Source organism: Aythya ferina, assembly GCF_964211825.1.
Source record: "Aythya ferina genome assembly, contig: HAP1_SCAFFOLD_95, whole genome shotgun sequence".
In the NCBI taxonomy this organism is placed as follows: domain Eukaryota; kingdom Metazoa; phylum Chordata; class Aves; order Anseriformes; family Anatidae; genus Aythya; species Aythya ferina.
The window spans coordinates 450,882-465,000 of NW_028181423.1; the positions used below are offsets into that span (position 1 = coordinate 450,882).

The 14,119-nt window shown below is 47.4% G+C and overlaps 1 protein-coding gene across 1 annotated transcript in view; it reads left to right on the forward strand.

Annotated features, from left to right (window-relative positions):
- Positions 1-14,119, forward strand: part of LOC311428570 (uncharacterized protein) — a gene marked incomplete at its 3' end in the record, with an annotated part of 151,406 nt that overhangs the window by 131,138 nt on the left and 6,149 nt on the right. Inside the window, exons 9-10 of the mRNA XM_084539957.1 lie at positions 10,588-10,727; positions 10,832-11,152. Coding sequence (XP_084396083.1) covers positions 10,588-10,727; positions 10,832-11,152 — 461 coding nt within the window. The remainder of the gene's footprint in view (positions 1-10,587; positions 10,728-10,831; positions 11,153-14,119) is intronic.

Below are 14,119 nucleotides of genomic sequence, written 5' to 3' on the forward strand. Positions count from 1 at the left end.
CTTCGAAACAAACAAACAAGATCTCTTTTTAAATTTAACTTTCTTGCAGTCGTTAATGATGGAATTGCTCCGCCACAGAGCATTCTTTTTCCACCTGAGAAGATTTGTATGGATTGGCGAGAAACACAAAGTGTTGGAGTTGGCCTGTACAATCTTGGCAACACATGTTTTCTTAATGCTACTCTGCAGTGTTTGACCTACACACCCCCACTTGCCAATTACATGCTTTCTCTTGAGCACAGCCAGTCATGTGAGTACTTTCTAACAGTATTTTGAATCTGTTGGATAGCTCTGAAGGTGAAAGAACAGCAGTGATTCTGTGAGATAAGCTTATTTGCCTGATTTTACCTGTAGCAGCTGGCTTTGAGCACTGTATTAGCAGTGGGCTCCGAATAGCATATGGAGTGCAATTAATGCACCATGGTTTATTTATTTAGTTATTTGTTTGTTTGTTTGTTTGTTTGTTTATTAAAGGATCATTTATTGCTTCATGGGAATAATGAAGTGCATTGGACAGTAATGCATTTAGTAATAATTTTAGAGAGTAATACATTTTGCAGCCTGTGGAGTTCACATTCCTGTCAGCCTTTACAACTGCGACTTTGCAGTAGTCTTTTAGATTTCTCATCACAAAATGCATTTGAATACAGGCTTAGTGGATATTTTTCTTCTGTCAAGTTGTGTGAAATGAAATGTTACAAGACTGTTGGGACATTGGCATCTTGGGAGAAGAGAATGTAGCAAGGAGAGTGGATATGGTATCTATAGCTTAAATTGTACTCAGATGTTCGTAGGTATGGATATTTTGCTGGACTGGGATGCTTTGTTCTTTCACTCTTCAGGTCGTGAACAAGATTTTTGCATGATGTGCACGATGGAGACTCACATTAACCAGGCCCTGCGTTGCACTGTTGATGCCATCGAGCCTACGCATGTTATCAGTAATCTCAGTCGTAAGTGGCTTCAGATGTGTTTCTTTTCGATAGCTTGTAATCTTCAAATAATTATTTGATGTGTCTAAGTGGTTTTAACACTCCAATGAAGAGAGATTTTAGAAATACAAGAATGATTTCATTTTTAAATGAGGTCAATACTATCATCTTCTTATTTAGGAATAGGACAACATTTCCGTTTTGGCAGTCAAGAAGACGCACACGAGTTCTTGCGCTATACTGTTGATGCTATGCAGGAAGCGTGCTTGAACGGAAGCACCGAGTAAGCATAAACAAGTTCACTTTCATACATTCTCTAGCACCTTCTAGTCCTTTATTTACTCTCAGAAATGATCTCTAGCACCTTTTAGTGCCTTATTTACTATCAGCAACGCAAGTCTACATCATCCTTGGTTTTCATCAAACTCTTTGAAGAGTTAATTCTGTGCCTTAAATCTTCTGAGGTCTGATTATAATTTATTTCCAGATTGGACAGATCTTCTCAAGCTACCACCATCATTCATCAAATATTTGGAGGATTTCTAAGATCAAGAGGTACTTGAAAAAATATTCCTGTCCTTAGAACTGATCTGTGTCTTTTGTCAGTAGTAAAGCAGTCTGTAGTTTGTCTAAAGTAGTATCTGTCAACAACTTGAATTTGGACAGTTAGTCTCCTTCACATAATGTTAAGCATTTATATTTTGTTTCCAGTGAAGTGCTTGAATTGCAAAGCAGTTTCGGATACGTATGAGGCATTTCTTGATATCACTTTGGATATAAAGGTAAGATGTTTTCTAAATATAATTCATGATGTTTAAGTACATGCATAACTTTCTAAATTAAACTTGTTTAACTTAAAAAACCAAACCACATATAATGTTAAAACGTAAGAGCTTGGTGGTGCTAAGGAAGTGGATTGGACTTTGTCCTTCCGTGGAACCCATGTAAATAGTCTCCACATTTGCATTGGGTTTAAGGGGAAAGAATTCTCTTTCTGCAAAAATTATAATGCTGTCCTACTTCTTTGTTGTTCTACCTCAATATACATCTAATTGTTAGACTGATGAATTTGTCCCCAGTATTGATGACAAAGCACACTGTAGATGCTGTCTAGGCTACTGGAAAAGTATTTGTTCCAAAGTCAAATGCCTTCCAGGTGAGGTCAATGCTGAGCATGCTCTTTCTGCCTCCTTCTTCACAGTGCTCCTAGTAGATCGCTTGAGTATGTTAGTAAGATTCTCTTATAAACTACTAGTATGTCTCTGGAATTTTGAATTACGGTGACTTTACGCTCTTCTTTCTCGCTGCTCTAGGCGGTTTCGTCTGTTAGCAGAGCTCTGGAACTCTTTGTGAAACCTGAAGAGCTGGATGGAGAGAATTGCTATAAATGTAGCGAGTAAGATTTTGACGAATTAGGTCTTAATCCTAGATGTCAGTTTTCTATGTTGCATGACTCTGTTGGACTACCTCTAAACTTTGGATCTACTTACAAGTTTTGTGGAAGTTTATAAAAGACTTGGATTTTTGTTTCCTTGGAGGGGGGAAGTCTTGTTCATAGGCATTCCCTATGGGTTTGCAATTCTCTGGCTTGTATTTTGCCATCAGAATTCAAAAAGAGCTACTTTTGTTCTTTCTATTTATTAGCTCTCGACAGTACTTTTCTTGATGTAAACTGCCCAGTTTCCGTTGTTCTCTGGGCTAGTGGCTAATTTTCACTGCTTACACCGTAGGTCCTACCTTGGAGCGGGCAATGTGTCAAACTGAACTATTTTGTTTCAAAGGATGGCAGATGGGTTCAGTGTCTTTCCAGACAAGCTCAGTACATGAAGACTTCCTACTGTTAAATGTCTCCCTCCTGTAGAATGACCATGTGCTTCTGTTGTATTTTTGATGTTGATAGTCGACCTATGTTGGAGATTATTTGCAATTTCTAGCCCTGGGGACCAAGGCTCTCTCGTTCCGCTTTCAGTATTTGTATTTCCCTTGAAAGCTGAAAGAATGTATCCAGGATTGGAGTTCAAATAGCCACTTTTGTAGACCAAGAAATGGTACCTTGCCATCCAACCTGGTCATACCCTTTTGTGAGAGATTCCTGTTCCCGCTATGCTCTGAGTTGTTGGGAAAATTGACCTTCTTCTCTGTATTAACAAACCTGACACGCAGTGCATGGGTTTATGAAAAGAAAAAAGACCAACCTATTATGCAAGTAAATATCATTCAAATAGCATAGGCATGCGTGAGACATTAAAAGGAGTTTGTTTTGGGGGCGAAAAAAGAAGATGCCTTCAAACACTTATCTCTGCTTGTTTTTAAGGTGTAAAAAGATGGTTCCTGCGTCCAAGAGATTTACCATACACCGTTCTTCCAAGGTTCTCACAATATCACTGAAAAGATTTGCAGATTTCACAGGTGGAAAGATCAACAAGGTATATTTACCACTGTAATGCAACTATATCATTGTGTAATGGGACATCCCCCAAAGCTGAAAGTTGTTAATATTTTCAGACAATAATTGTAGACTAACGACTATGGCTTATTCTTTCTCTTAATATCAATAAAGTTCCCGCTTGACAAGAAGCATATGCTTTCCTCTGAGAAGGCTGATTCATCAGGAAACAGTTCTCTGCAACTTCTAGTGTTAACCGTTGTTTATGGGAAGACTTATTTGTAGTGAATCAAGAAATATATTCGAGAAATATATTCTAGAAATCAATTCTAGTCTGTGTTTTTTGGAAGTGTTTTTCTCTGGCTAGTCCACGAAGTACTCTGGGATAATTTTTCTATCTTCTTGATGTCTCTTTAGGAGGTGAAATATCCGGAGTATTTGGACCTGAGAGCCTACATGTCGCAGTCAATGGGAGAACCACTGCTCTATGCCTTATACGCGGTGCTGGTACATCACGGTGTCAGCTGTCACTCAGGACACTATATATGCTATGTAAAGGTAGAAGTCAACAGCATTTCTAACAGGGTAAAGGTTGTGCTGGCAAACCAATTAAAGCATGACTAGCAGCTACTGTTTCTAGGGAAAAAGATTTCATTATATTTTTATTTGACATGTGTGTATTTTGTTCCTATCCGTGATTTCAATTGGAAAACGTGCAATTCACCTAAAGAAATCGTTGTCTTTATTTGCAGGCTGGTAATGGACTTTGGTATCAGATGAATGATGCTAAAGTAGTGCATACTGACATTAAAAGAGTTCTTGGTCAGCAAGCTTACATACTTTTTTATATCAGGTAATAACAAATCTTAAAATGTGTTCAGAAGAGATTTACTTTCCTGTTATTGATATTTTTCTGTTTTGCAAGTGTTTTTCTTGCTATCCCGGGAGAAGATTATTATTTGTCTAATTCAGTTCTGTCTAACCTGAAATTCTCTGTGTCGTTTATTATCTTTTGTTGCTCGGCCTTAAACTGCAGCACTCATGTAAATTGCTATCTATGTGTTATCTGTAGCTGGCTAATTTAGAGAAGGAGAGAAATGAAGGCCATCTGTGGTGTAAGAATGAATTATTGCTGTGCAAGTGATAGTCTTAGTAGGAAGACTGTTCTCTACTTTTCAGTCTGTAGTCATGGCGAAGCCTTCTGTAGAGAAGGCTTCCATATCGTATGAGCTGTTCCTCTAAAATGATAGGATGGGATTTAATCCAAGAGTAGGCTGAAAGAAAAACTAAACTACGATCACTGCTCTTTTCTGAAGGCGCTATGATTTGACACTTGGAGAACGTGCGTTTTACTTGCCAGCACCATCTTATCCCTGTTCATTCCCTCCTGGTCAGCAGGGGGCTAATAGTAAGCAGGCTGGATTTCTGGGACCACGACTTCTTCCTCATATGATTAAGGTAATTCAGGGAAGCGGGAGGGCAGATAACGGCACCAAACTGCTAGTGGGTTTGGGGTTTGGTGTGGGGTTTTTTGTTTGGTTTTCGGCATCTTAGTTTTGTTTTCCTTCCCACGCTGCAGCTTTCTTCACAGCCCTCATGCTACAGCCAGAGTCATTCAAACAGTGGTTACTGCTAAATTGTGCAGCCATGCGACTCCATTACTTTATACCTCCAAGACAGCTTTCTAAAGCACAGAGAGCTACGCTCTTTGACTATTTAAGCAGAGTGTACTAATCCTCAAATCATTTAAAAGAGGACTTGTTTTTCCTATCCTCGTCACTTTAGCTAAGACAGGGAAAACTAAATGTCTTATTCCTGAGCACCAGAACGATTACTTCAGGCTTTTCAGGGTATGTTTAAAGGGGAAAATAAATATATTTGGGAATAGCAGCAGGTAATGTTAAGTTGCTTGGCTGTTTTTCAAAGATGATGTTAATTTGATACCAATCTGCAGTAAACCAAAAGCAGGAATTGAATACGCTTATTGGACTTGCATTTATCCTTAACGGGCAGTGTGTTTTTCTTTTTAGGTGTTAAGACCATTTGTAGAAACACTCAGTAGGAGAGTTTTGTGTTTCAAAATGTTACATGCAGTGTTTGCGTTAATCCATCTTGCAATTTCTTCTTTTTAAATACAGAATTCAAGCCGTTTAAATGGAAATGGATCCATAAAAGAGGACGCAAAGACCACTGGTGTCACCCTAAAAAGGCCATCTTCAGCACCACCAATGGCCTGTGTTCAAAACCAGGCAATTACCAGGCCTTCAATTACTGATACGTCAAGAAAACAGAAGATCACCATCAGTATTCACAATAAATTGCCTGCTCGTCAGACTGTGTCACAGCCTGACTTTCTTAGCAGTGCTGTGGAGGATGAAGATCTCTACCAGGCTGTTCCTTCATCCACAATTACAAATTTGGTAATGCAAATGAAGCAAATGCAAACAAACAAAAAAGTTTCTGATGAAATTTTTGTGGAGCCAACAGTGAATGAAAATCCTAAACTCAGCTCTGATAACACAGTCCCTTATGGTGCAGAATCTTCAGGAAAATCTGAGGAGGAGTCAAAGGGCTTATTTCAAAGGAATTTGAAATGCAATGCAATGTCCTCTAATGGAATTTTGGTGTGAAAGGTAGTCCGTACATTGCAGCATTCCAATTCTTCCTGTCAGAATGCTGACAAAGGAAGATCCCAGCATGAGCTGCCAAAAACAGATTCACTAAATGGTGCTATTAGGTTAGTTAATGAATCTAAAGAAAACGGACTGAAACTTGATGATTCCACTTGCCGAGTAGAACCTGTTAAACCTTCTGAGATGTTCTTTTCTAAAACAAATGGATTGCTTGAAACATAGATTTGCTCCATCGAGAATTTCTCACCTACGATGTATTCGGGAGTGTTTATTGTGTTCCTAATTCAGGTGAAATACTGAGAAAACACAGCACACACGTGATCATAAGACTTTGTGGTATTATCCCCTTAGAATTTGCAGACCTGAGCTTACATTAGAACTTGTCAACTTAAGCTCAGCTGAGATAAAAATTCCTAAGTTTCCTAAAGTAGATTTTGGGGGGTGAGTTGGGGTTATCTTTGAAGTGTAGATAATGCATACAACTCACAGCGGTCTTGCTTACCATTTAATGGAGAAATTCTGACAAGACTAGTCCTCAGTACTACTACAAATAGTATTTTTTTGTCTGCTGACTTGTGCGTTTTAATTGCAGATGCCTGGAGCTATGCCTTCAGTCAATCGAGAAGTCATCACAGAGTCCTTCACAGCCAGCCAGCTGAACAGTTTGTCAGAGGAAATGAGGTAAAATGAGCACAGTCTGATTAAGACAAGACTTTATGGAAGTTCGTTACAGTTTTATCTGTCTACTAATAGTATTTAATGGAAGGATTTAAATTAGTACAATTCCATACTGTGTGTCCAGTGTCACGAACAGAACTAATGATCAGCACTGAGCATATCACTCTGATGCAGGTTGGTGCCTCAAGGAGAACTTGTGTTCCTTTATAGAATGTTTTTCCATTTTTCTCCACTGTCTGGAGAAACACTGGCTGTTCCCCGCTCGCCCCTATGCCTTTTTTCTCAGAGCAGCAGGTGGAAGGAGACAGATGCGTTTGCTTTTTTAGTGCAATGGCTTCAGAAGCAAGAGGGGAAAAAGCACTTTCTCTGGGAGCTGAAGAAGGTGTCCTAATCACAGGAGAGGTTTCTAAATGGCATATCTTTGCGAGGGTTCCTGTAGTCCGGAGGTTTTTGTTTGTTTGTTTGCCTTTGGAAGGTTTTACTCTTAATATTCACGTCCTTCAGCAGAAGTGAGAAATGGGTTTTTATTTTATGCAGTGTTGCGGAACCTCCGAAATCTCCTGGGAACGATGAATACCTCGCCCAGTACCAATGTGATGACCGTGGAGACAAGGAGAAAGCAAGAAGATCAAAAGAACGTGACCTCATTTCAAAAGAAACCGTTTTGTCTGGCAAAGAGTCTTGTGAGCCTGGTGAGAAATTGCGGCAAACTTCCTCTCTCAAGTCTGACACTGAATGTAGCTCTAACAATCTTTCTTCCTTAGCTATTGCAGATAGACGCCAAGATACAAAGGACAAGACTAAAACCACTGAGAAAGAGCATTACCGAAGCAAGAGGGAACATGCTCCTAGTGAAGAGAAGGAGAGTCAAAAAGCAGGTCCTTCCAGCAAGAGGAGGTGTTCTCAGAGCGTGGAATTTGTTGAGCAAAAGAGTCACAAGCAGGAGTACTGGGAGGGAAGCAGGTACAGATCTTTCCCTCGTGAAAGAAACAGCCCTGAGAATGGCAGAAGAGCAGTCAAATATTCAAAGTACAGATCTGGCAGCGGAGGAAGATCAGAACAAGGTAGCAATAGGTACTACCGATCCAAAGGGGAAAGAAGTTGGAGCAGAGAAAGATACTATCGAGACGAAGCACGGAGATGGGAAAGATGTGGCTATTACAAGGATTACTATTCACCTCATGCGACAGGAGACAGTAGAGAGAGAAAGTTCTCTCACGGCGATTCAGCCTTTGACAGATGGACTGCAACTTACTACAGCAGGTCACATAAGCATTATCATTACAAAAGCGGATGGCCTCACGGTTCCCTCTTGAGAGAGGAAGATGTACGTCGCTTTAGCACACCCCGAGCAGACTTGCATCGTTGCTCGGTACCTCAGCAACATTCCAGAAGACATTCTCGTGAAAGACATGCGCTTCCACCTGTGTCAGCTCATTTGGAGAACTGTCTCCAGAAAAATGAAACAGAAGGAAACAGAAAAAGAAAATATACCCGTGCAGAAGGTAGTGAAAGTGAAATAGAAAGGAAAGACAGAAAGATAGAAAAGGAGCTTTTAGGTGGTGAAAAAAATGCAAAAATATCACAAGTTCTGGAAGAAACAGAAGTCTAAGGATAAAGATGGAGAGAAGGATTCCAAGTAAGCAAGGATTCCAGCATACTCCTCATTTTTTATTCTAATTCTTTTCTGGGTGCTTCTCATGTCTTCCTTTTTTTTTTTTTTTTTTTTTTTTTTTTTTTTTTTTTCTGGTAGTTTCTAAGTTCTTTAGATAGCACCAGCTGGCTGGGGATCATGTTGTTAGGTTGATCAGTGAAGACAGGAAAGCTCTTGCTGAATTGTGTCAGAGCACTAGCTTTGGACCACATAGTTCGAATCACATCCGTACACCATTCCAGATTAGGTTAAAAGATTTTTTCTGCTTGCACATATTCCAGAGCTAGCCGTTGTTAATGATCTGTGTACAAACCAGGACCTATGGTCCTTCAATCTGACGGCTTAAGTTTGCTGCATCTAAAGTAAGTTGCGTGTGCACAAAGCACCACAAAATAGCTGACATGCTGCAAATCATCACCTGTGGTAAAATAAATCAAGTTTCATATAGGCAACAAGTGCCACATCTTTTTTTCCCTGTTTAACTTGCATGTTTCTTTCAGACTTCATGATTTGTGTTTCTGTGCGCTCCGCTTTGACAATGCCAATCGCAAGCGTAAGAAAAAGAAGAAAAAGGAGAAGAAAAAGAAGAAAAAGGAGAAACACCAGGAAAGCAAAAGGCTCCTTGGAACACTTGGATCCTCGTTTCCAGAAGATAACGCGGGAGAAGAAGGAAGAATGCCATCCTCCAGATGGCTCTTCATGTCAGTAATGCAGAAGTGAGAGCAGTAAACAACCTTACAAGGAAGGGAAGACTTCCAGTGCAGGCGAAAGCAAGAAATACTGCTCCATCGCATCCAACGACTATACTAAAGGTAAGCGGCCGCAGCGTGTGTGAGGAATTCCTTTTATATTAATCTCGAGATTATTTCAAACAGTCTTGAAGTGCTTGATGACTTAACAGTCTGCAGATTTATTATCAAATCAAAAAAAAACCCCACTTGGTAGACTATTTTTTTCCCAGTTTTGAATGGCCACTAGGAAAGAAGGCCTGAAATAAAGAGGTTAAAGGCAAATGGTTTTCACAGAATCACAGAATTTTCTAGGTTGGAGGAGACCTCAAGGTCATCGAGTCCAACCTCTGACCTAACGCTAACAGTCCCCACTAAACCATTTCCCTAAGCTCTATTTTCATTTGGTTTGATGATGAAGTGGCAAACAAGAGGAAGAGTTGCAAGCTCCCTTCTTAAATTCAGTCCAGCCAAGTAGGAAAAGTAAATGTGGACGGACAGCTGTATCTTGGCAAAGAAGATAGTAGGGAGCAAGGAGGTTTAGCAGTCAAGATGGAAGGTGATGCCATGAGGCTTAGAGGCTAGTAATGTTCTAATGAACATGGCCAAGTCTTGCGCTGGGCAGCCTGCTTGGGTCCAAAGCCTGCAGTCCTCCCCAAGATGTCGGCGAGGGGCTGGTGAGCCGTTGGGACGGAACCCCCGTTGCCCGGGTTCCCCAAGCAACCGCCCCACTCTCCAGCCACCATGGCAGGTCCAGCAGCCGGCTCCCGCTCCTCCCGGGGCTGCAGCCCTGCTGGCGAGCCCAGCGCCCCAGAGCTCAGCCCAGCGGCCTTTTTCCCACAGAGGGTTTCCCCAGACGGCTTCCGCGGCTTGCGCAGACGCAAAACTCCCCCTTCGTCGTCCCAGCCGTGCCGCCAACGGTGGCTGCCTGGCTGCTGCCCTCCCTCCCCGGAGCGACGGCGCTGCCCTTGCAGCCCCCGCAGGTACCCACCCTCCCCTCCGCGCTGCCCCAGGCCACCGTCTGGCACGTGGTGCCGGGGGTCCAGGGGCAGGTGCTGCAGCTCCCCGCCGGGGTGCAGCTGCCACCTGGGGGGCACCTCCCAGCCCAGGGGCACCACCTGCAGCTTGGGCAGCTCCCCGCCGGGGGGCAGCTCCCTGCTGTGGGGCAGCTCCCCGCCGTGGGGCACCAGCTGCAGCTGGTGCAGCTCCCCGCTGTGGGGCAAAACCTGCAGCTGGTGCAGCTCCCCGCTGTGGAGCAAAACCTGCAGCTGGTGCAGCTCCCAACCATGGGGCACCAGCTGCAGCTGGTGCAGCTCCCCGCCGGGGGGCAGCTCCCCCACACCGCTCCTCCCTGTGCCCCCTGTGTCCATCAGTGGGGACAGCCCATGGTGACGGGGACACTGGTACCCCACCATGCGCTGGGGCTGGGGCCCAGGGCCGTGCTCCATGGGGAGCTCCTGCACCCCGCAGGCACCTGCCTGTTGCAGGCCCCCGCCCAGCGCAACCCCCCGCCACCCCTCGTCCCGGGGCCTCCGCTGCGGGGGCAGGCGCTCCCCACGCCCCGCACCCTGAGCAGCAGCCGGGGGCAGCTGCCGGAGCCCTGCTTGCACGCCGTGGGGCTCAGCGAGGACCAGGGGCCCCCGCTGCCCGGCCCCACTGCCCCCAAGCCTGCCCAGGCTCCAAGGACCGCCAGCACCCAGACGGCGACGCCTGACGGTGAGTTTGGGGCTGGCACAGCCGGCCGCTGGGCGCCCCACACCCAGGGGCCATGGGAAAGCTGACATCGCCCGTCTTGGGGGATTTTCTTGCTTCGTCCTCAGCGGCGACAGCCCCGCAGGTGCCTGAGGAGCCCCCGCAGCTGCCCGAGCTGGGCCCTGATGCCTTTGCCGAGGCCTTTCCAGAGCTGGCAGGGGACAGCCAGCAGCTGCAGCACATGCAGGACGAGCTCCTGGCCGACCTGGACATCCCCATCCCCGGCATGGAGGAGCTGCTCAGCTGGCTCGATGCCGTGGAGCCCCAGGACGCCTTCCCCGATTTGCCCAGCAGTCCTGCCCTCAGCCGCTTCCTCTCGCAGCTGCCCGACCTCTGCGAGGACATCGAGGAGCCGAACACGCAGGGACTGGAAGCCACAGGAGCCCTCGGTGAGGTCCCCTCAACCCCTGGGCTGCGCCCCGAGAAGCTTGAGGGTGGGCTGTCGCTGCAGTCCCCCGTCGTGCCAGCAGTGAGCCCCCCGCTCAGCCCTGCAGCCAGTCCCCTGCCCAGTGCGCTTAGGAGCCCCCTACCCAGTCCACCCCTGAGTCCCCCCAGGAGCCTCCCTGACACCCAGCTCCTCAGTGCCCTTAGTAGACCCCTGCCCCAACCCCCCCAGCGTTCCCTCAAGACCCGCCCCAACCCCAAGGTCCCCAGTGCCCTTAGTAGACCCCAGCCCAAATCCCCCCCGAGTTCTCCCAAGAAACGCCCCAACCCCAAGGGCCGCAGTGCCCTTAGTAGACCCCAGCCCAAATCCCCCCCGAGTTCCCCCAAGAAACGCCCCAACCCCAAGGGCCGCAGTGCCCTTCGTAGACCCCAGCCCAAATCCCCCCTGAGTTCCCCCAAGAAACGCCCCAACCCCAAGGGCCACAGTGACCATAGGAGACCCCTGCCCAAACGCCCCCTGGGTCCCCTCAAGAGTCCCCCGCCTGCCCCTGCGTCCACCAGCACCAAGCGGGGGGCCAAGCGCCCTGCGCCCAGCAGCACCCCCGGGACAGCGCAGAGCTGCCAGCACAGGAGGCCGACGACAGAGAACCCCCCCGGCAAGGAGAGGAAGACGCTGCTGGGCCAGGCTGGCCAAGGCCGCAAGAGACCGTGCCAGGGGAAGACGGCTGGCAGCAGCACGGTGGCTGGCAGCAGCAGGGAAGCAGGCAGCAGCGCGCAGCAGCTGGCGATCAACAGCACCACGGCACCCAGCAAGAGAGCGCGAAGCCCGGGGGCTGCAGGGGGGCAAGGAGCAGCGGCGCCACCTCCCCGCAGAGCGCGGCTGCTGCCGGAGACTCCGAGTGGGGAGCCCCGTGCCGTGCGGCCCCAGGACAGGCTCTGTCCCCAGGCCAGCGGGGCCAGGACACTGCAGCGCCAGCAGCCGGGGACAAAGACCCCCAGCGAGACTTTGCAGCCGCTGGGGGCCAGGGCCAAGGCGCTGGGGCCAGCGTGCCAGCTGGCCTGTGTGCAGCCGCAGCCCACCTCCAGCAGCCCCAGCAGCATGCCCAGCGCCCCGCCGACAGTGCCAGGCTCCAGCTACCCGTGACCGACCTCGGGCTTCTCCTCGACGGCCCCCGCAGCACCCAGGCAGGCACAGAGACCTCTGCAGGCACGTGCTCCAGCTTCAGCCACGCTCCTCAGCCCTTGCCCCTCTCGCTTGCCCTCTCCCCTCTCTCGTGCTGGAGCTAGGGGATGGGCTTGCCACTCACAGGGATGGCAACAGCGCCAATGGCAAATGCGCGCGCGCCTCACCCAGGAAGGTGGCAATGGCAAGCTGGGGAGATGCTGGCAGCAGCTGGGCTGGGAAAGCTTGGCCATGGCAACTGCTGCTTGGGACACCAAAGGGCTGAGAGACAAGACTTGCTTCTTCTTTCGGGGCATTGCTCTTCTTTCCTGCCTTCTGGATCAAATTCCTCTCCTTAGGTGGTCACTCAGCAAGGCCTCTGCCTGCAGAGCACTTCTTCTTGCACTGGCATGCCAAGGGGATAAGAACTGGGAGGTCTTTGGGATAGCAAATGATCAGTGGGATGGGAAGTGATGATGGGGATAGCAATTCATTGGAATGGGAAAAATGGGTTTTATTTGTATTAAATTTAAATTTTTTAATTTTCATTTAATTTATTGGTTTTCTTATTTATTTAATTAAATCCACTTTATTGACTGTGTTGTACGGTATGGCATTGTTTTATTATTATAAAATTATAAGTATTTAATAGTATTAAATATTTTTATATATTAATATCTTATAAACTGTAAGTATCATTATTTATTATTTTGTTGGTTTTTATTCCTTTTCTACCCTATTAAACTCTCTTTATCACAACGCACTGGTTTGGACTTTATTTTTCCTTCCGAGTCATTCTGGATTCACTCCGGATGGGGGGACACTAGCGAACGCCTGTGTGCTTCAGATCCAAGGTCACCTTTGCCCTCATTCAAGATACATATTTGCATCTGTTGTTGTGAAACAAAATTAACAACAGGAACAATAAAGTTACCTACTTGCTAGCAGCAGCTCTACATTTGCTGGGGTCTGCTCTGTGCATTTTGAAGACCATTCCATGCTCTTCAGCCCCTTCAGGAGGAAATGTATGGTTCTAGGAAAATGCGTCTTGACCTGATGCAAAGCTGTGACGCAGCCTGCAGCTGCTGCAAGCCCTGGCATTCTACCTGCAGCCCCTCCAACAACTCTGATGTTCCCTGCATCGACTTCAACCACTGCGGCAGGACCTGAGGCCCTTCAAAGCCTTGTCACACACCCTGCAGCCCCTCGAGCCCCTGGCATGGTCCCTGCAGCCCCTCCAGCCCCTGGCATGTTCCCTGCAGCCCCTCCAAGCCTGGCACAGGCCCTACAGCTGGCTCCGGGGACGACCCCGCTGCTGTCTCAGGCACCAATACACACAAGGGGAAGGAATGCATGCAGAAGTCATCTCGTTTTGGAAGGGCAGAAAGTCCTCCCAAGAAGAGGAAGGAGCAAGAGGAAGGCGAGGCAGCCTACCCCAAGGTAGGGCCATCCCAGGGCACAGGAGGCTGTTGGAAAGGAGAGCAGAGAGAAAAGCAGCAGGAAGCAGGTGATCCCCATCCCTGGGTGAGCTGCGAGCCATGGGACAAGATTGCAGCTGTCCTCCAGGCAAGCACATTGTCAGCTGGCTGCTGCGCTGCTGGGACAGCAGCTGCGGGAGCCTGGCAGCAGAGGGCAGGGAAGCCAAGCAGCTGGGATCCTTCTCTGGGGAAGGGGGCACTGAGAAAGCGCTTGAAAACAGGGCACAAGCCCTCAGCATCTGGAGGCGGCGCCTGTCAGGCGTGAAGGAAAGGGATCCCTTCTGGGAAGATGCTGTGGGCTTGCTGAGGCTCGAAGAACAGACGGTGCTGGC